At 41.2% G+C, this 23,790-nt stretch overlaps 1 protein-coding gene across 1 annotated transcript; it reads left to right on the top strand.

Annotated features, from left to right (window-relative positions):
* The first annotated feature begins 11,314 nt into the window (after nt 1-11,314).
* sik1 (salt-inducible kinase 1) lies at nt 11,315-20,647 on the top strand. Its single transcript, XM_068329013.1, has 14 exons — nt 11,315-11,589; nt 12,022-12,224; nt 12,364-12,480; nt 14,864-14,927; nt 15,042-15,203; nt 15,649-15,773; nt 15,867-15,990; nt 16,080-16,300; nt 16,564-16,710; nt 16,808-16,918; nt 17,025-17,250; nt 17,399-17,653; nt 17,763-17,952; nt 18,071-20,647. Exons 2-14 carry the CDS (start codon nt 12,072-12,074, stop codon nt 18,531-18,533), a joined length of 2,358 nt encoding a protein of 785 aa, XP_068185114.1. The 5' UTR covers nt 11,315-11,589; nt 12,022-12,071; the 3' UTR covers nt 18,534-20,647.
* Nucleotides 20,648-23,790: the final 3,143 nt, after the last annotated feature.

The raw sequence follows: 23,790 nt of genomic DNA on the forward strand, positions 1-23,790 counted from the left end.
TTGCACACAAAAATGTTACCGCACACATCAATAAGTGATAACAAACGCAGTGGACCGATGCGTCTCCTTTGGCGTGTGTCTGGTTTGACATCAGAGAGCAGAGGAGACAATAGTAAGGAGAGAAGTATGGATGACAGCTGATACAGTGGATCTTATCTTGTAGACACAATTTCTCTAGGTGATGTTTGTGTGATAAAACCTTTAAATCTGCACAGCTTCAGCAAAAATCCCAGACTGGGAAGTTAAAATCCCAACCAGCAGACTTTACTCCACACACACCTAATTAAAACAACAGAGACCTTTTCATGGGTCTGCAGCCCGGGTGACATCATACCCTCAGTTACACTGTTGTATGTTGGATTTTGGACACACATGCTGGCTAAAGCCAGCGTAATCCAGTCTTAAACATGACATGACACCTGTTATAATCTCTCAGTCATGTGCATTAAAGCCCAAGGAGGATTATAGCAGATGTCATGCAGTGGGATTATAGAAGCTTTATGTTTGTACGTATATAATCTTTCCCTGTCACCTTTCTGGTTTTACTGCAAGCAGTTGCTTAAAATCCCATTTGTGTGTGTGTGTGTGTGTGTGTTGTCTGTCCCCATTGTGGAGCATATCAGCGTGTCTTCAAAAGCAAACACACGGCTTCTTGCGGTGTTTTTCTTAACTGGTTCCTGAAGCCCGTCTGGCTGACTCTCATTGTATGGCGGGGGAAGGGATAAACCACAGCTGCTCTCTGACGTAAATGCAGCCAAACGCTCTGTTAGTGCGGTCACACAGCTCTTGACAGCTTTACCAGTTAATTGGTTACCTCACACTCCCTTTCCCTCCCCTCCACATCACTACTAGAGTGCCGCTAAACCCTGGTGATGGATGGTACATCTAGTCTGGACAGATGTCATGATTCCATTTACATTCAGAGGGAACGGTACTCACAGACTGTCATCTGTCTGTGATAAAGACAGTTAAGGCCACTGTGTGCAGATGACTTGACTTGCGTCAGTGTGCATAATGCTGGGCAAAGACAGCGTGAGCTGACACGAGAATATTTCACAAATAAATGTCATTTTATTAGCACAGCCTCGGCTTGTTAAACAGCTGTCTGAATACACAGCTTCTCTGGAGGAACTTTATAAGGTTTATTTCCAGCCCACCTACTTTTCATGATTTTACCATGACTTGGCCCGTGAGATCATCTTATGTATTTTTGGGTGCTAGGGTGTCATTGAAGGTTTGTGTTCCACCATCTTTTATTTTATCCACCTCCTCTCTGTATATATATATATATATATTTCCTCTGCATTCAGGTTCACAGTACATATAGTACTGTAGACTCACCAGGAGTGGTTGGACTTGATATTAACCCGGGGGCAAGGAGGGGAGGGGGAATGTCGATCTGCATCTCCGGCCACCTCAGGCCCAGCTTTCATACCATTCTGTTCACCTATCTTAAACTGAACTTGTGCAAATACATTACAACACATGGAATTTGCGTCATTCGTGTCGTCCCATGTCTTCATAATTGTGTTGACTTTTCATGTGAGAATCCACTCTGTGTTTGCTGTGAACACACCATAAGCAACCGCTCCATGCATATTAATAGATGTACTCAACATCATGTCCTAAGTCATCCCTGCTCTGACATAAATGTCTATTCTATATCCTATCACATAATCACAAGTAAGTTATTTGGGTAAAAGCTAATCAGTCTTGTCTGTTAAATGTTCTTAATGAACCAAATGCATCTAGATTAAAAAATATAAAATAACATCCATTCATTGTTAATGCCACCCGTTGTTCTAAACTACTTAAAATTCTGTCAACCATAAATGGAAACCACAGTCCAGCTGACTCATTTCACTTGAAACCCAACTCATCCAGCAGAGCAGCGTCCCTCATTATGTGTCCATGGACATAGTGAATGTACGAGGACCGCTCTCCTCTGCAGAAAAGACGTAACGAGAGATTTCAGCACGAATCACAAACCACCGAGAGAAAGGATTCAATTAGTTTCATTGATTAACTAGAAAAACCTGTCATGAATCATCTGGAAGGTTACGCGTTACTTTTCCTGAGGATTGTACACAGGGAAGCCTCATTCTGAACAAAAATATAGTCAGTTGTAGACCAGCCCTTTATTTCACTGAAAGTGAAATGATTGATAAAGCAGATAATGTGCAAACACAAAGATGCACCATTTTGCACTGCTGATTTGATGAGTGCAACGATCTCTTAAACTAAAAGGATTGTAATGTGCCCCTGAGAGTTTGACGCAGGCAGCTGACATCAGTACCCATACCACCTTGTGACCAAGCATCTGCTCACTGCCATAGAGGCAGAAAATGGCGAAGGAGAGGGAGAGGAAAAGACGAGACAAGAAACAAAAGTGCATGAAGATTAAATGATTGACCAAACAGCTATTTGAAATAATTTATAAATTACTAGTCATGTGCAGCACTGAGATAATCAAACCTTCACTCAGGGAACGGTCGCTCCTGTAAGGAAATGAAGATGATGAAGAAGAAAAGTACGCTTATAATCCCTTTGAGGAAATTATTTTTACACTTGTAGTCTATATTTCACACACACATATTGTATATGTATCTTTTATGTGTGTGTTTGCTTGTGTCTACAGGCCCTGAAACAAACACATACACACAAGGGGCAGATATACGGTGAGAGGTAGAGCTCCCTCATGGTGCGCCTCAATGATAGCTTATAAAGGGGATGGGGCCTTGCACAAGGGCGCCTCGGCAGTGCTCAGGAGGGGAACTGGCACCTCTCCAACTACCAGTCTCATATAACAGACAAGAGAACATTCGGTTCCAACTGTGGCTTGGCTCAACTTGATATTTATTTTCATGAACTACGAGGTTGGCATTCACAAGCTGCTGAGAAGTTCGTGTAAGGAGATAAACTGAGGACAGACGATATGAGGCAGTGAATCAAGATGAAGACAAGAGGGGTCTTTATGCTGCGCATTATCTGCAGTTAATCATTAAAGGAAGCAGTGGGTGGTCTGGTGGTGGAGGAATAGAGCAGGTCAAGTTGGACAAAGAACAGAAGGGAACTGTGTTATTTTATTTCATAGCATCCCTAGCAACAAAATCAAACATGATGCAAACAGTGACGACTTCTGTAAGGTTCTGGAGCGACCCGTTTGTTCAGGTGTCTAACGTATGCTCAGTTGCAGCAGGAAAGAAAAACTTTCTATAGCGGCATAGATTAAACATTTGCCTCGATATCTTATTTGATAAAGTGCGATTTTTGTGAAATTTTCTTCAGCTTTAGTTGACTGACGCGCACAAATGACGCATAAAATTTTTTTCCCATCCATCGCTCAAATTGACTTAAGGTGTGTTCAGACAGAAACCTAACAGAAATTACGGCCTACATGTAAATTTGATCCGGAACATTTGTGCAGTGTATATTTATTCAGCTCAAACAGCTGCGATACTAACTGTCCATATGTTAGCTTGAAGCTATTAGAGATATAACATGTAAATCTGTCTAACCATTCAGTCTGTCAGCGAACTGACTGATGCTTTTTTTTTCCTCTGTGCTGTTTTTGGGATTCAAGCAGCTGATGTTTTGTGTCCTCTGAACCAAACCTCAACTCTTAACCCTTAAAATGTAAAATAATCTTAATTGTGTAGGCTTTGGTGGATCTCATCTCTCAAAGAAACGGCGTTCCCACGATGTTGAAGTGATTTATGTACCCACAAAAGGAGTTAGTCAACTCTCCACAGTCACACTCAAAAGTCACACATTAAATTCTTGTTTATAGATTTGGGTTCGTCCTCATTTAATGTCTGTAGCATGTGGAGTTTAGTGCCGTATTCTGAGGGAATCTCACTGCACACAGCAAAGCCAAACAAAATCATTAAAAAAAAAAATAGTAGCAGTGACTGAATGATTCCACAGACCTGTGGCTTCACGGGATGCTGGAAATTTTCCGGATTTAGTGTTCGGCACACACGAGGGAAGAAGACAAACTGTATGTCCTGCACTTAATGTGGTTGTTTGTGTGTGTGCATGTGCGTGTCTGTACCTTGTTGTTTACCCAAAAACAATTACAGCACAGAAGCACATTAGATTACCAAACAGAAACTAGGCAGAAGAGCTTGTTTATTGCACCACTTAAACTCTCAGGAGCATCCTACTTTCCATATTTGGCTTCAGAGCGAAGACTCCCCTCTTCCTCCCTCACCCTCTTCCTCCCGCTGTGCCGGTCTGGAAGGTTCGGTCCGGTCACATGGCTGGACCAAGCAACACACAGATGTCCTTAATGTCATTTCTGCCCCTCCTTCAGCCAGCTTAGGTCTCTTAATCCATGCTTAGCTGTCCTTTTCTCTGGCAGACATCTCTCAAACGCTGCAACCATCAAATGAAAAACACATTTAACTCAACTTAGTCATGATGCAACAGGTTTGTCGCAAAATAAAGAAAGATTTAAATGGCTGCAGATGAACTGGAATGTTACAGTGTGCAAAGACAAGTAGTCCTGTCCAAATGTTATTATCTGTTATCTACACACTTTGTAGCTTCTTCTTTGTTTTTCTTCCAGATTAAATGTGGCTGTTGCTCTCTCTCTCTCTTTCCACTGATAAGTGTATCTAATATATATATTATATGGTTCAAGCTTTCTCCATCTCCTTACTTCCTTTTTCTCGTGAGTGGAGGACTGTTTTCCGGCTTTAGGAGAACAGCTGAGGGACCATATGGATACTGAGCAGAAAGATCAGGAGCATAAGATGCAGCAACACCTGGCGGGATCAAACCTGTAACTTTCTTTCCATCTGGACTGTGAATTCCAGGTCTTTAGTTATTTATTTTTTTAGTAAATAAATAAACATTGGAAACATTACCTGGTGCATATATAAGTTTTTTTTAACCACAAAACGCTTGGTTCTGGGGATGGATAATTTTATTAAGTGCTCCCACACTTCAGACTTGAAGATCAAAAACAACAAGAAGTCTAAATCAAAGAGAAATCTGTTTGTGAACCACTGAGCAAACAGCTTCCTCACCTACTTTTATGCAGATTATTGCTATGCATCAATATATTTTTTGGGGCAGTTCCGCCCCCCAACCCCCCTGCACTACAACTTGGCCCGATCCCCACATTTCATGTGGTCCACTGTTGGGTAGCGTGTCCCATTTCTTTAGGGGATGAATACAACACTTCTAGTATCTCACTGAGTCTTTCAGCATCAGTACACAAACCAAACCAAGCAATGTTAATGTCTGACATTTTACAATGTCAACAGTTATAGAATGACACAATTTAGATGTTTGAGCCATAAAATTGTGGTAGTTTCATGCCCTCTACATCCTCCTGCTGTCAGGTGAAGCTGTGATGTTTCATTAGTTTCCTTTAAGACCTGCCTTTCTACTGATTTTTTACTCTTCCATCGACATTATCATGGCTGTTTCATCATTAGCGGCTCCTGAAAATCCATGTTCTGTGTGAGAGAGAGGGAAGAAAATGACCCAGTGTGTAAAAAATGAGTATTCTCTCTCTCTTTTTGGAACAAGTGAATCTGAACATTACGTCACTAAATCACAAAGAGCTGAGCGTGAAGCATCATCCCACTTCATTCAAAGCTGATCTTTTTCTAGTCTTTTTCTTTCAAGGACATCTCCGATTTCTATAGTGAATGCTCTCTTTTACTCCATCTGTTCAATCATATCCATCAATGAATTCGTGTGAGTCTTCATCCACTTTTTTTTAAATCATCTTTGTCTAGCTTACTATCACCTGTCTGGGTATCCCACGTACCCTTCCCCTGTCACCCTCAGCCCTGGATAATAGGCTGATCTGTGGTGTGACGCACACAGCTCCATCTCCGGGGGGGATTTTGCGTAGACAAGCATTCAAAAAAGCTCTGTGTAGCCTAGTGTGCAGATACATGCAATGACCAGGTATTTACATCTTGAGATAGCTGACACCACAGGATTACTGTATCAGCAGCTGTGCTGATAGCACAATACAGCGTGCATTCTTTAACAGAAAAGGCTTTTGTCCCTGTCATGAATGGTTATCATAAATCAGTCACCAGTGCCACGGATATTAAATGCTGAGGATCGTTTTGCTCACGCTTACATGACCTGTTTAGTTTGGAGCAAAAAGGAAGTACAAATTTAATTCATTTCATGCCACATTGTTTAGAACATAATCACGAGAAGCCAACAAGGAACATAAATCATTCAGCAACAGATCATGCATTTCAATGGTTGAATATACTGTAAATGTTTGTTGACTCTTATATCCCACAAGACGTGCAAATGTATGTTTTGGGTTCTCTTCCAGATGTAAAAAAGCATTTAAAATCTCAGATTTAGTACACTGAAAATAATAACAAATCTAAGCTTGTCAGAGATCCTTTCACCTGGGAATTAATACCTTTGCACCAAAGCACTAAATGTTCGAAGCTCTTTGGTCGGCTGGAATTAACTTCACTTGTACCAATGGATGAGGTCCTACTCACTGACATCGAACAATATTTATCCGGCCAATGTTTCCACATTGGTCAAAAAAAAACCTTCCAGGATTATTAGTAGGTTAACTGCTTTTTTTATGTTTTATTTTTCAGTATGAGTACAATTTGAATCCTACTAATGCATAAGCTATAATATCACATATTGTAAAAGCAGAAAGAACAAAAAAACACACCAGTCTAAGCCTGCAGAACATTCATTGTCGGTTGCTATAGTTCCTGCTTAAATCACAAACCCTCTTGATCAATTACAAGATGGTACTGTACTGTATTCATGATGATGTCTGTGTTAGAGATCTATAAGGCCATCATCAGTGAAAATGTTTGTTTGAGATGAGCTAGTCCTGAACCTCCTGGATGATCACTTGACGCACAAGCTCACGAGGACGTTCCTCGGCTGCCAAAGTCAACAAGCTTAGACAGAGCAAGGTTAATTACCAAAGAAGAATGGCTCCCCTGTCCTGCAGGTCACAAAGGCACCGAATGATCAGACAAAGGAGCTTTTCACACACTGTCAGGGGATGCAAAAGCAAGGAGAAAAATCAATGGAAACATGGAGTTAGGTCAATGGGTGGAACATAAACATGAAGTAATCTGTCATCAGTCTGTGTACTGTATGTATACAGGCCTTAAAATGAGCGTAAACCACTCAAGATATACAAGAGTATTATCATTAATCTCCCTGTATTTAGTGAAAAAATACAAAAGAAGAAGGTAAAGGTCATAAATACACTCATTAAACAGAAAAAAATTTCTGTACTTTCTAAAGGAAATCTCCCAAACAGTAGATCAGACTTTCAACACAGGATTTTCTGCACCATTTCCTCACAGCAGGCCTCAACTAACCTGCCTTTACTCTCTGTCTGTGAGCTATTGTTTGCTAAAGTGTAGAGTGTGTGTTTAGTATAAACTGAAGAGGGTTTCTGGGGTGATTATGATTATGAAAGCTCGCTGCTGTATAATCTATTTCACAAATTCCACAAAGACGCAGGAGGCAGCCTGTGAAATTCGAGCAGCGGGTGAGTGACCGGAGAGGAGAAATCAGGACATTCCCAACCACGTTGCCTCAGTGTTGCTTTAATCATGGGTGCCTGAACTTTTATCTTAATCTACTTCTATTTACTAAAGAGCGGCTTTGCTGTTTGTTTCAGCTTTGACATTTTAACAGACATTTTAATGTTTTTACAAATAACAAAGATGATGAGCATCAATCATTTACATGTAGATGTACTCACTGTTTTCTTTATTAGTGTAACGTTGCAGCTGCGTGGTAATATGCAGTATTCATACAATAACAAGTTTGACAAGTTTAGCCTGTGGAGCTACACTAACTAACATAAATTCCTCCAAAATATTATGCTCACAAACCTGTTTTTTTTTTTTTTTTTAATTGATTATCTTTTATTTTCTGCTATCTGCTTTTTGTAATTGCTACCAGCTGCTTTTTAAGACTTCCTATTCAGGCAACTCGCTTAAGATGTCAAAAACTTGCAGCTAATGCTACCTTTATTTCACAACAAGTTCAGTTTGAATAGATGTTCTTAGCAGAACCCCGCAGCATACTTGATGTTGTATTGTAGTCAGTGGTAAAAGGTCTGAGTAAGGACACTTTACATGAATGGGTTTCATGACAAGTAAACTCAATGCATGCACAAATATAGACTCACATAAGAAAAGCTGATTGAACAGCTAGGCAGACTACTGGACATAAAAATTCATATTTCTAATATAGAATCAAAAATGTCGGTAGTCTTAAGGACAGTATCTGTTTCCTAAAAGCAATGGATTCGTTTTTTCTTACAGTGTCAGAGATAATCTTGCTTTGTAGACACACGGCTCACGAACAAAGGATTTTCTGTCATTTTATAATCCTAACCTTGAGGGCCAAATAGACCTTGGTATGTTTGGTCTGCAAAGAGCAGCCAGACGGCATTTAACCGTATCTGGAAGACAAACAAACACTGCACGATTACAGATAAACAAAGTTTGATCTACACTTTGAAAGTTTACCATCAGCTTGAATTGAAATTCAAACAATGCTGACTGCATCCTGAGTAATAGTGGTATTATGGAGCGTAAATGCTTTTGCAGACTGTAAACAAACAGTTGGTGAACAACTCATTACATCCTATGTGACAGGATGCAATGATTCATGCTTTTCTTTCAGTCTGCATGGGAAAGGTATATTGAAAAAAATTCTAATAAAATGGTACTAGAGCCACATGTATAACAGATGGCTTTTTCTGTCTGCATGTGAAGTAAGCCAGCTGTTTTAAGTTAATGCAGCTAACTCTTCAAGACAAAACAGTAGCTGCTCCACCATCACCGTTCGTGCTCCCGTACAGACATTCTGCTTATAACAGGAACTACAACCTTTAATTTTCTGCTCACGTAGGAAAATACTTTAACTTCTGCAGCGTCTGTGTTGACGGTCACAACATGTTGTGTTGTCAGCACTTCAAACACAGTTTTGATAAATTGTAAATGTTAAATGCTTACGGTTCAAAACAGTGACTGATGTAACACACTAACATTACCACAGTAAGTCATGCGTGTGTGTGTGTGTGTGTGCGTGCATGCGTGCGTGTGTGTGTGTGTGTTTATGTGTATGTGTGCGTGTGTGTGTACTTATGTCATTTCCAGGAATGAGAAGTTGTGCCTTAAAGATTAATGTAATCAAATTTGATTACATAAAAAAATAACTTTAGAAAATAAGAGCATGTCCACAAGACAGATAAAACCTGTCTTGTGGACATGCTCTTATTTTCTAAAGTTATAACAAACATTATATTATTATCCGTATATGTTGTATATTTGTAAGTTTTTAGTGACTCAAAGTGTCTTCGTGATCATTTTCTTATGCCCCTGTAATTGATTTGAAATTTTCCCCAAAAAACAGAGGAAAATTTGTTGTACTGTTGCATTTTACTACGACAGTGGCCGTTGTGAAGAACATGGCATTTAGTCCTGCTTTCATTGCAGTCAGACAGTCTTTCTCAGGGCATGAAACTGTCTGCTTTACTCACGCTCAGGAACTACATTAACTGTAAAATCAAAGCGAAACAGATTCTCAAATGGCACGAGGTAGAGATTTGGTTCTGGAAGCAGAGCCAAAGAGCAGAGGGGCCGTGTGGTTTTGTTGAAAGTGTGCCTTCAAAACATTATGTGACCTTTCAGCGGCGACATTTTGCATGAGGTTTGCATTCCTTTAACATTTTAAAACGAGGGTGGGGAGAATTTGTCTGTCTACAAATGTTGATGTTTGATATTTACACTCACCCACACTTATTTTATTCCATCACAGCACGTCCACCATCTGAAAGATTATTATTAACACTTGTTCTTTTATAGTCTCCTCTCCAGTGTTGGTGGGAACTGGTACACTTTATGCTATAATTGTTTTCTAGTGGATTATACCTAAGCCACAGCAAAAACACACAAACTCAGGTCACTTTGACCTCCTCTCAGGACCCACGGACATTGTGTACGATCTGTGATATTGTACTAATGGCCTGGACTACACTTTTCTCCTCGTCTTGATTGATAAAATGGCAGCTAAGCAAGAAAATCCATTAAGCTGCTGCTCAGTCTGGTGGAAGAAAAGGTGAATGAACCCACACATAGGTTGAATGCATTAAAAAACCTTTGCTGATTTGTGAACAATCCTAGAGGCTCTGAATTCCACCTACATATAGTCCATACATGGAATACAATTGTGTGATGATTCATATACTTGTTTGTGTGTGTGCACACGTGTACGTGTTGTTTGACCTTTCTCCAAATGCAAATCTTTTCCTTGTTCTTTGGTATCGCTCACCCCTCCCTTGTTTTGTCTGCACAGTACTTTTTTGCCAATCGCATTTCCTCCCTTCCTCTGTATTTAGGTGTTGCCACCCTTAATTCTGTCCCACATGATTGGTGTATTGTTGAGAGAGATTTTGTTTACCACTTCAATATGGGATGAAAATAAACTTTTTTATTTAGTTTTCATATAAAAATTTCTTCGAAAAACCATATTAAAAAAAACTCTGGAAAGATTTTAAAACACTATCAACACCAGCTTACAGGGTATTTTTTAGCACCATTATCATGTTTGTCCACTGTAGCTGATCTATAAAGCATCAATAAGGTCATTTTTAGCATATATAAAGACAAGGATAGTGGGGGAAAAAAATATTATTTTCATTTTCTTAACAAAGTTTTATTCTTTTTGTGCCTTTAATGGATATTTTAGTATCAGCTGAATATGATAAGAAAGTCTGATGGAATTTGAAAGATATATTATGTAAAAATAATTAGAACAGAATTTACCTAGATGTACAATAAATAAGGAAATACGTCATAGAATGAAAATTTTCCAACAAATAATCACATTTATGCAGTTATTTACTACATATTTGCGTAAATGGTTGTTTGTCTGGTTATCTTGAATAGAATAGAATAGAATAGAATAGAATAGAATAGAATAGAATAGAATAGAATAGAATAGAATAGAATGTCCACCAGCTGCTTCCTGTTTCTTTTGAAGCCGAAGCCGCGCGCGGTGTCTCTCTTGAAAACGAGGAAGCCCGCGAGCTCCAGCCGGGAAAAGGGAAACATCACGTGGTGACACAGCTCTACGACTGACGTCACCATCCCCCCATCTCTAAGCAACGCCTCCATCAGCACTCGCGTCACCGTGAGCCCGAGCCGCGCCGTTGCCAGGCAACACGTGCCGTGCGCTTTCGGTCGGCCTTGTCTTGCACCCCGCTCGGAGCTCTGACGCGGGTGTGACGTTAATGAGGCCGGTATCAATTTGTTATGGTGGCGGAGGGAGGAGGAGGAGGAGTTCCCACTGTGAGTGCCGAAGCCCAGCGCCCTGCATTCCGCCGGAGCGCGCTGGCTCACACCGACACACACACGCAGTCCCAGCCCGAAAGACTTGCTCAGACTCCGAATACGGACGAGAACGAACCGCCGCGCCTCTTTTTTAGAGCTCTTCTTCCCTTTGCATTGTTCACGCGTCGCTCTGGTCGTGGAATGGTTCACCTCTCCTCTGACAGCTGTCTGATCCGCGACAGAAAGAGGTTTATGCCCGCGATTTAAGGTACGATCACCCATACCCACACTTCTGTCGAGGGTTTTATTCTTATAATATTCATAACAACCAAAAGTTATTTTTCGGCTGTAGTTCTATCACACTTTCTTCTTGTATTAATTTTATTATAATAATTATTATAATAATAATAATTATAATAATGATTATATAATAACCTTTGAAACTGACATAGTTAGAAAATATACTTCATTGATAATTGTGTGCTTTTATCATATCACTGAATTCATTTCAGTGCATTTCCCGCACTTCTTCCCTCCCAACATATTTCATAGACAAGAAAGTTTTCCAAATGCCGCACCACAGACATGCACACAGGAACACTTTTCTAGACAAGATGTCAGGTGGATGTGATTTAATGTAAAATTTAATATGTAATATTCCATAAAATTAAGTGTACCAAACTGTGTTTTATCTCTGCAGGTACGAGCCTTAAACTATCCCATCATTGTAACACCAGGACTTGCTGCAGCATGGTGATCATGTCAGAGACCATTCTGGGGTCGCAGCCCAGACCTGCCCAGGGCCGACCGCTGCAGGTTGGCTTCTATGAGATCATCCGCACCCTCGGGAAGGGAAACTTTGCTGTGGTCAAACTAGCCAAGCATAAAGTCACTAAAACACAGGTAAGCAGCTGTCCTTCATGTGTGACTACTGCTGTATTTTTAAAATAAGAAGAAATGTACTTTTATTAATAAATATTAATATTCTATTCATAATATATATTTATATTAATACAACTTGAAATCTGTCTTTTTTTTCCAGGTGGCTATTAAGATCATTGACAAGACCAGATTAAACCCCTCCAACCTGGAGAAAATATACAGAGAGGTGCAGATTATGAAACTGCTCAACCATCCCCACATCATTAAACTCTACCAGGTGTGTGTGTGCGTTTATCTGTTAGCCCTGCAGTGTTATCATGTGTGTGTTTGTGTGCGGCATGGTGTGAGTGTTAAGCGTGTGTGTGTGTGTGTGTGTGTGTGTGTGTGTGTGCGTAGCCTGGTCTGTATCGACTCCACATGCTGGGAACCTGAATACAAGTGAGATCAGAAATATGGTGTGAAAATCTTTTATCTGAAAAAACTTGTGGTGCTGCTGATCGTTGTGTTGAGCCTCATAACTGTTGATATGTGGGTACAGCATTATATGTATAAAATAAGGGGTGTTTAGGTGGTTTGTGTTGAGCTGCTGACCCTCACAGCACATGGAATCATTACTTACAGCACAGCAGCATTAGTGCAATCCCCTCTGACCTCCCTCTGTGCGCGTCTGCGTTAGAAACAGAGAGTGAGAACAATCATGTGCACCAGTCGGCGCTGGGAGCAACGAGTTCCCATCGTGTTTTCATTCACGGGTTGTGTTAGTAATGATACAGGAAACAGATTCATCAAGAGAATCCCGTTTAAACACGGAGACTCCACACCCCATTTATCATCCGTTAAATCCGAATCCAGCGTGCGTCTGTGCGTCACGTGAAGGCCGCCTCACAAAGCGCCGCTTTACTCCTAATCAAATTGAAGACTTAAAAGACAGAATCCTCTTTTCTCCCCTCAGCTGGCCCTGCCAGCGCAGCGGCACGCGTCTGGCAACAAACAAACACCCACACAAACAATCACACACTGCTCGCTCTTTTTATCGCTCTGGACTTTTTCTGCCTTTTGTGTGGCACCACAATGTTTCTCTCTATTTGAGGAGGACTTTAAGTTTGATCTAAGCAGCAGAGCAACATCGACTGTGAAATCATGTGTGAACAATGAAAGCATAACGTTTTATTCTTGGGACCTCAACAAGTTTTCCCGACAGTTGGACAAAGTGAGACTAATAGTCGAGTAATATAATAGCAGTTCAGTAGAAAAGCCATAGAGGACTTGGTGATTATCTTTGTGTTATGTGAGACTTAATGAAATATTGTTATGTTATAATCAGAACAAACAAGCGAAGTGAAGACACCGTTCTGAGAACTGAGGCACGTTTTCACTACCTTCACGTGTTTAGACTGAAAGTCTAATACTTTAAAACCAAACAATTGGTGATATAGGTTGAAAGAATAATGTAATTATATATATATACAGTATATATATATATATATATATATTATTTATTTATTTTATTTTTTTTAAATTAAATTTATTTTGTATTTTTTAGCATATTTTCCAGATTTACAGCCTTGTTGGTGCAACCAGCTGGGAAACTAAACTGAAAATAATAAATATGTTTCCCATTCTGTCAAATATTAAATATTTTATCTATTCCAACATCCACCTTGACATTGGGTTTCATACGTGTTGTTTTTTGTTATATAACAGTATAGAGACGTATGGTAAGATTCCATTCTCGTCAGCCTGCTCCATTTTAAAGGTGTTATCACACCTCTGACGTCAAACATGAATGTCCTCTGACGATGCTATATACCCTTGATCATTTACTCATGCTTGATCATGAGGAGCAACCCTCGTCATCGCTTTGCCCCATTTCCTGTACTCGGAGGAGAGGGGGGGTGGGGTGTAAAACCACCTTGTAATTTGAGCTTCACATCGTCTTTTTGTGGGTACAGTCTTTTGGGGGCTCTGTTTGACTTGGCCTCTCTTTGACCCCGTATCCATCAGTCCCCCCTGCTGTCCTTCCTTTGGGGGTGGGTTAAGAGCCCCTGACGTAGCGGCCCTGCTCTTCAGAGCTCTGACGTCAGCAGCACCTCAAGGTGACAGAGCACCAGACAACTGTCCCGTCTCATTGATGGAGTCTGCTCCTGAGGCATTTGGGTATTGACTCATTCTTTTCTGTGGAGACTTGGAGTTGAAAGGAGTTGAGCTCCGCCATTCTGTGGAATTTAGTGACATTTAATTCAAAAGTTGGCCACCAGCATCATTCAGACTGGGCTTTTTTTCTTCAGACAAAAATTGTATTGTTGAGCAACCTTTCTGCTGCTGAGCTGTCGTGTCCCTGAGGACACTCCTCAGAAATAAAAGCTTCTCAGGGGCTCCAGGAAAAAGACTGAGAATCACTTTCTGGCATTCTATAGTGTGCTGCTCATGGAGCGACTGCACCTTTGGTGTTTTTCAAGTTTCAATCCATCTTGAATAGAAAAACCCAAAAGAACCAGGTGATACAGGCGGGGCAGAGGTGAACAGATCGTAACACCATTACTGTCAGCGTGCAGTCGTCTAGGAAAGCATGCTCATTCCTTTGGAGCTGCATTGAATGAATTAGCATTATCACACGTTGGATTTCTGGATGTTTAAACCCTGTTGTTTCTCTCTTTTAGGTCATGGAGACCAAAGACATGCTGTACATTGTGACCGAGTATGCAAAGAATGGAGAAATGTTTGGTGAGTTGAAAACAAAATGTGCTCCAGTTAATCTTGATAGTCTTGACAGATGGAACGGCACAAACATTCGTGTGTCACACATGAGTTGGACTAAAATATCCTCCCTCCCTCCAGACTACCTGACCTCAAACGGCCGAATGAGTGAAGACGAGGCACGAAAGAAGTTTTGGCAGATTCTGACCGCCGTTGACTATTGCCATCGACACCACATCGTTCACCGTGACCTAAAGACAGAGAACCTGCTGCTGGACGCCAACATGAATATTAAACTGGCTGGTAGGTCTGCCATATGCATTTTACTGTCACTGCATCTGCTTATTAGCATGCAGGAAGTTGTTATTTTAATGTGGAACTGACTTGTTAGAAATCGTAACCTGACAACATCTCTTTATATCTTGTTGCATGTAAAGTATTTTCACCCACTGGTGTTTTGAACCACTCAGATGAAGTCTCAGATACTCTGATATCAGATGATTCTCTCAGAGCGGAGCCAGACAACTAGTCTTTTGTGTGTGTGTGTGAGAGAGAGAGAATATGTAATCATCGACTCCATATGACCTGATTTATGAATTTAGCCTTTGAATGACATGTTGACAAATCGCGCAAGACACTGTGGTTGAAAGGAACGCAACACATTTGCATTCCAGTGCCCTTATCTGATCTGGCTGTAATTATAACAAAGAGTTCGGAATTACAAAATTGTTGTGTACGTGTGTCGCAGATTTTGGATTTGGAAACTTCTACAAAGCAGGAGAGCCTCTGTCCACATGGTGCGGCAGCCCGCCTTACGCAGCTCCTGAAGTGTTTGAAGGGAAAGAATATGAAGGACCTCAGCTGGATATATGGGTAAGATTATACAAAAAAAAAAACACGCACACACACACAATTAATCAGAAATGCAACATTTATTCAACGGAGGTGATATGCTTCTCTTCACAGAGCCTTGGAGTCGTGCTTTATGTTCTCGTCTGCGGCTCGCTTCCATTTGACGGACCCAGCCTTCCTGCCCTCAGACAGAGAGTCACAGAGGGAAGGTTCAGAATCCCTTTCTTCATGTCCCAAGGTACGACGGAAACACTTCTATCAATCACCGGTCGCAATCCAAAGTGACGATAAAAACCCAAAAATTCATTCGTTGTTTACGCCTTCCAGACTGTGAAAACCTGATCCGTAAGATGCTGGTGGTGGACCCGGCCAGGAGGATCAGCATGGACCAGATCAAGCAGCACCGCTGGATGCTGGCAGACCCAAGCGCTGCCCAGCAGACCCTCAGCCATTCCCTCACGGAATACAACTCGAACCTGGGGGATTACAGCGAGCCTGTGCTGAGCATCATGAACACGCTGGGGATCGACCGCCAGAGGACGATCGAGGTGACTGAACCGTAAACCGTGAAACCGCTGTGCTAGTTAGATATGATCGTATCAAAGATAGTAAAGACTTAAGATAGTCACATCTAGCATCTAGACACAGTTTTTTATTCAGCAAGACCAAACATAGACCTAAAACTGGTGTCGATTCAAAGAAGTTGATAGCCTAGAAGAAAAATAAACACTATAAATAGAAGAGGAGATGGACACAAGCGGTCAATAAGAGCCACGGCTAAACAACTAATCTATTATGTCCTGTTCCTCAGTCTCTGCAGAGCAGCAGCTACAATCATTTCTCTGCTATTTACTACCTGCTGCTGGAGCGAGTCAGAGAGCATCGGACCCAGCAGCTGAGCCGTCAGTGTGGGACCTGGAGCCAGAGACCCAGGAGCACCTCCGACTCCAGCCCAGAGGTGAGAGCTCCCTCTGGGCTCACAGACGCCCCTGATGTATCCAGATGCTTGTACCGGAAATGTAAAATTCTATATGGTTTTGTGGTGTTTTTTTTAGGCAATAATGGAGTCCACAGACAGTCTTAGAACCGCAGCGTTTTCAGTACCAACCAAAAGCGCTCCTCCAGTGTACTCAGAGAAGGAGTACGACCAAGGTGGATTGTTCCAGGTAAGCATATTTACTTGGTATTTACCTGCTGATTGACCAGAGGAACACACTTCAGCTCATGTTGCATCAGTTAGTCACACACTAACAGTCCAACTTCCTCTTTCAGCGTGTGTTGTTTCCTGTGGAGGCCAGCCTCAACCGGCTGCTTTGGAACCGTTCCATTTCGCCCAACAGCCTGCTGGAGACCAGCATCAGTGAAGAGGTGCGACCCAGAGACCTGGATGAGGAAGAGGCGGCGCAAACTCTCACTCCTCTGCTGCCCCCCACCACCACTTCCCGCAGACACACCTTGGCGGAGGTTTCGGCCCGTTTCCACCGATGCAACCCACCGTGTAAGTATGCCACGCACACACACACGCACACACACACACACACACACACACACACACACACACACACACACACCGGGGACCGAGTATCGTGTTGCTCCACACCGTCAGAGCTATGCGGTCTAATTTGCTCCCTGTCCTGTTTGCATAGGTATTGTGGTCAGTCCCTCGGATGGCGCCTCTTCTGACAGCTGCCTGAAGTCCTCATCCAGTCCAACCCCCAATGTGCAAGCTGCTATGGGGGAAATGTCAACGCTTGTGGCCTCGGGGGCTGAGGGTGGAAGTCTGCTGCCAGCTGGAGCTCCTTTGGCCTTATCGTCCCACCTCCTGCCCCAGGCTCAGGGGAGCCTGCCTGCCGCCAGCTTCCAAGAGGGCCGCCGAGCTTCTGACACCTCCCTCACTCAAGGTGCAGCAGCATGAAACCAAGTGACTTTTAGCCACTTTTCCCACGTCGAGTATGTCCACATATAAGATCCAAGAAGCGACGTGTAACACTTTCCTATCCCTCTCCACAGGCCTGAAAGCTTTCCGTCAGCAGCTGAGGAAAAATACACGCACTAAAGGGCTTCTGGGATTAAATAAGATCAAGGGTCTGACGAGGCAGGCCGTCCCTCCACCCTCTTGTAACCGCGGCAGCCGGGGGTCACTCGGTCCAGCGCTCTGTGAGCACCGCAACATGCTGGAGGAGGTGCTGCACCAGCAGAGGTGAGTCACACCGTTATATAAAACGTCACTGTTATGGTGATTATGATTTTTGAGCTTTTGAGGGGGGGCTCCTAATGTCACTAGTCGGACCTTCTCATTTTTTGACTGTGTTTTCCAGAATGCTACAGATCCAGCACCAACCGCAGCCTCAGGTCCAGGCCCCTCAGTCAGGATCTGCGCAGAACCCCCTGCTTTTTCTGGCCCAGCATCAGTCAACCTCTACTCCACCTCCTCCTGTATTTGCTTCCTCCTCCCTGTTCGACTCCCCCCCAGTTCTGCCTCCTCAGCACGCCTCGGTGGCTCTACAGCACAGTCCCTGGCAGCAAAACCTTGAGAGCTACTCATCATGTCTGGGCCCCGTAGCCTCCGCCGCTTACCTTCTGGAGGCTCGTCTGCACATCAGCCAGCAAACCCACCCTCACCCACTCACTGGCCTCCAGCAGCAGCAGCAGCACCCCCACGGCACCTTTGCCAAACCTGCGGTGTGGCGCATGGGCTCAGCCTCCAGCACAGATCCTAACATGCAGGAGCTGAGTTTGTCTGCGCAGCAGCAGCTCAGTAGCTGTGTGATGGTGAAGTAAAGCGTCATCAAGATCAGGATGGATCTGGACGATGATGATCATTTGAAGCGTGAGGAAAACGAAACAGAAGCGGGGAAAGAGAGAACAAACAGATTTAAGAGCATGCACTACATGTGTGAGAACGTGTCCACATGTGTGTGTTTGCTATGGATGTCATATAAGCTAAATAAGAAGCAATAACCAAACGCTGGATGCGATGTTAGACTCCCTATTTGACTTCCAGAAAAGCAATAATAGACATAATTGTCGACAGACTCACAATTATGTCTCACATGTTTCAATGATGTGATGATTTTACAGGACAGCTCTTCCTCATTCTTTTTGTAGTTACTTTTTTTTTTTTTTCATTTTCATTTTCTCCTGTTTTTCTCTTGACTGGACTGAAGACCAAAATTTCCTCCAATTTCTTTCTTTCTTTTTTTTTTATTTTCTCACTTTAACCGCCATTCTTATGAGACATTTTCTGTAGCAGTGCAATGGACATGCAGTATGTTACCCTAAGCTTACAAAAACCTACACTTCAGGTGGTGATTTTGATTTGTATTGAAACTGTGATATTTATTTCTGTGCAGGATTATTATAGCTAAAATGCTGCTTTTACCTCAAGCTGCAAAAAAGACTGCTAAAATGCTCATCAGCCAAAACTGAGAGAAGTGACTATCTTGCTGATTGGGTGAAGCACATCTGGTACGTCAGTCAGCTTGGTAGCACCTTACGTATGAGGCTACATCATTTGATAAGCACCTTATAGTTTAGATGCTTTTACTACCTCCTCAGGCAATAATGTGGGCAGACTTTAATTCATTGATCACCATTTTCATAAGGACATAAACTGTGGGAACAGTGCAATATTTCACATTGAAATACAAAGGAGAGATGAGGCTTGACATAGGATGATCAAAATATATTTGCCTGAGGTATGTTTTAGTTATTTTAATCTTGTCTTTTTGCTGTGCTAGCTAGTTAACTAGAACAGGTACTAGTTATGTATAAAAATATGAAATTGTACAAACTGAGAGGAAGCACTCGAGGCATTTCAAGTTGCTGTTTCTTCGCACAGCATGCTGATAGTTCTTTAAACAGAGAGGAAAAATTTTGGGTTTTACCAAAGAGTGAGCAGCACAAGAGATGAGTGATCAATCACAAATACACTACTGACGTTTCACTTTAGATGGTGTCTCAAACTGGTGGTTAGCTTTCATATTAGCATGATCTCCTTAGCCTTTGCTGTGTTACATCTCTAGCTTTACTATCAGGACACATGGTGGTATTCATTTTTATACTTTTCTAGAAAAAAAAGAAGAAAAATAATAAAACAAAAAGAAAATAGCAATACCATGTTGTGCTGAAAATCAAACTTTCTCCAGTTGTCAGTGAGTGGTTGGATAATTACTGGTGCAGTCAATTCAGACAGCACAGATAAGCTGCAAGAGATGTGTTACATGTGCTTCGCTAGTTCTCTCTTATTAGTGACGCAACTAGTTAGAGAGCCATGTTTTCCAAACCCACCTCTGCATCAGAAACATGCAGTGTTAATATTTCTCTTCAGTTTTTGGTTGATTGCACTCACCACCAACATTTGTGCCTTTTTCCCCGACAGACCGCCGAGCAGAGTTCTCCATGTTTGAAAAGGAAAGGTTGAGTTACTTGTAGCCATTCAAGCCCCTTTTGATATTTCCTCTGACCTCTCGTCGAATCTGACCTTTGAACTTGTGTGAACGGGCAAGAACTGCACTTTATTCATATTTCTTATTCCTGATACCTGTTTTCTTTCTCATTAGACAAAAACTCCACAAAACTATTTCAACACTAAGATTTTCATCGCAAATCTGTTCCATGACCCGTATTTGATACGCTTGACAATGAGAAGTATTTCATTTTCATCTTCTTCCCTTATTTGTTACTTGACTCTGTGTGCGTGTGTGTGCGTGTGTGTGTGTGTGTGTGTGTGTGTGTGTGTGTGTGTGTGTGTGTGTGTGTGTGTGTTTGTGCGTGCGTGCGTGGGTGCATGTGTGTGTGTCTGAGAGGAGGAAGGGAAGAAAAGAAAGACAAAATGTTAGTTTAAGAATGTTTATTTATGTGGCTATTTATTTGAATAAAGTTCACATCCTAAACTGTTGTTTCAGTTTTGTTTACTTTGTTTACTACAGATTATTACATACAAACTAAATGGAATTGCTAACTTCAAGTTAGAAATTCTAGTTATGGTACCTTATCCTTGAATTGCTAATATGCTTTTCATGAGCATTGACATTCATATGTAGTAATAGATAATAATCAAATATGAGACAACAGCTATTTTACCTTTAACACCAAATGTGGTAAAGTTCAATTACACTGAATTATTTAAATTGAATGAATTTTTTTTTAAAAAGATTAATCTTATGTACTGATTTTAATCCCCGAAGGGAAATTACTGCAGTGACTTATCTATATATATACTTAAAACTACAGCACCTCACATACAAAGATCTAATAATTTGATATTGATATTCCGTGTATTTTTAGTTTCGATTTGGGATTGTTATCCTCACTACACCATAAGCTGCGTCTGGTTTAATGTTTTCCCTTTAATAACAGTCTGTATGTCACTGCCCATACTACATTAACATATAGGAAAACCAATCTGATGATCTATATGTAGAAAACAATAGAACATAACGGGAATTTGTAAGTGACCCTGGGTAGTAAATGATTTAATAATACTGCCACATAATAATCACTAGTAATACATCTCGTACAACACTATAATCTATATTCTTTCCCAAATCCTGTTGTCTGACCACTGCCATGAAGGACAGGAACTTGTGAAATCAGCCATGTTTGTTTGTCTGACTGTTTGTCTGACTGTTTGTCTGACTGTGTGTCTGCAAGAGTTTGATAAAATTCTGTGTAGCGGTGAATCACATACTAAGAAAGAGTTGATTAAATTTGTGGTGGAGTCAGGGACAGATGCCAATATAAGATCATGTTTCTAAGCATTTTGAGGTATTCTATTTCTTTTATTCTTTTTTTTTTTTTACTTAATAACAATAGACCAGTCCAAATAATAACACCCAGGCTTGGATGACTCATGATGTTCCAGCATCGTCATCCAGAGCTTAAGATGGATCTGGGAGATTACAAGACACATTTGAAGGAGGTAACTTTCCTTTTCATATATTGTTAATAAACTTCTTTTAAACAATGGTTACAGAGTAAAAGAAACCTAAAAAAGTTTTGAAAGGAAAGAAAATATGCATTAGCAGAGAACAGCAGGTGATATTTTGTTGGATAAAACACTCTTATCTCCTCCTTCTTGTTGTTTATTAATTGATAAGGATGAATATTAGTGATGTACTGACACTAACATTGTGCAGTGAGGCAGAGCAATAATATATTGGACTTGATGACCCTCCTGTCAGCTGGTTATTCATAAAGCTAGGGACGGACAGGTGCCTGATATCAGATAGGAAAGGTTATGTGGGAATGAGAAATGAGAAGCCCGTCCCTCCATGGTCCAAGAGAAGCGTTCGATTTCTACACCTAAACAAGGAAAGTGGAACTCAAAAATTGCTTCAGGAATTAACCGCCTGGGCCAAATTGACAAATTATTGATTAGTTACTGAAAATGTACAGATTTACTCTATGAGGAGGGGGCAACTCCCTCCTTTGCTCACAAACACACACACACACACACACACACACACACACACACACACACACACACACACACACACACACACACACACACACACACACATGATGACATATGGCTTGACATTTGGCATCTGACCCTTTGGGAGGGTTTAGTCTAACAGGAACGCTGACATTCAGCCACAACATGTCAGTCTTCAGCTGCGCCTGCTGACGTGACCTTGTTGTGACCAACAAGCATTTCAAAATACATGCTCAACTACATTGTGTCACCACAGGATTTTAAAATGTGTGTGTGTGTGTGTGTGTGTGTTTTCTTGTATGAAATGCCACTCAGAGTACTAATCAAATCTAATAGCAGCCCAATGCTAAACCTAATGCTTAATCTAACCTTCAAGCTAAAAGTAACCTAACCCTAACCGTAAAGCTAAACCTAACCCTAAGTTTACCCTAAATATCTTCAAATTTATTGTCATTGATGCGTTTTGACATATTTCAGTCTTGATAGTAAAGCACCCACAACCCTTTGCTGTCCATCTGTCACAAACACCCCCACTGGAGAATTGATAATGTAAACATAGAGCCAGAAACACAATGAATTGTATCCTCAGTAGAGAAACAGAGATGACTCAGAGAAAAATAACTTTTTCTAGGCAGTGTGTTCTGAAAAGTAAATACTCACACAACACGTCAGGTCACAGGACAGAACTAAAAAAAATATTCTGGAGTTCTTATCGACATGAAAAGCCACTAAATTATCTTCTTGGCCCATTATAAGGCATGAGGTCAGCTGATTTCAGGGCTACACCAAAGTTAAATTTAGAATATTAATAACTTTTAATACTGGCAGATTTTGCCGCACAGCAAGAGGGTTGTGGGTTCCATTCCCAGCTGTAACAGGGCCTTTTTCTGTGGAGCTACTGTAATTATTGTTTTTAAGGGGTTGTGAACATTTACACGATGACACAGGAGGTATCATGTGAAATGAACATTTGTAGATGTTAAACATACAAAATTCCTTCATTTTTATTTATCTCTGGTATAACATTAGGGGTAGAGTTAGTTATTACTCATTTGATTGTATGGCTTAACAATAAGGTTGTTGGGTTCATCCTTCTGGGGATCTCTAGCTTCTTTTCCCAGCATTCCTTTGATATTCAGTACAGTGTACACAGTATATATCACTCACTTTGAAGTGACACACACTGCTGACTTACTATTTAACACACAAAAATAGAGATTCTCTAGTTTTGAATTAGTTTGGTTGATTAACAATATAATTCAGCGCTATCTGACAACATTCTACCTCCACTCGTTCCAAGTGTTCTTTGGAACATGAAACAAGTCAGACACAGTACCTCTACGAAAAAGAACTACATGAAATATTTGAAATTAGGGATTTGGCTTCAGTCTGATCCGTGATGAAAAACAGATCTGTGTCAATAAAAGCCCTCAAATTTCTTTTCTGATGTGTCTGCTTTTATTTATTTATTTAATTAATTAATTAATTTTATTATTTTATTTGAGAAGCATTTTATTGCATATCAAATCCTGTTTTTTTTAAGGGAATATCCCCCGCCTCACGCCCTCAGTCAACTGGGATAGGCTTCAGCACCCTACG

The sequence above is a fragment of the Antennarius striatus genome, chromosome 12 (assembly GCF_040054535.1).
Source record: "Antennarius striatus isolate MH-2024 chromosome 12, ASM4005453v1, whole genome shotgun sequence".
Classification (NCBI taxonomy): domain Eukaryota; kingdom Metazoa; phylum Chordata; class Actinopteri; order Lophiiformes; family Antennariidae; genus Antennarius; species Antennarius striatus.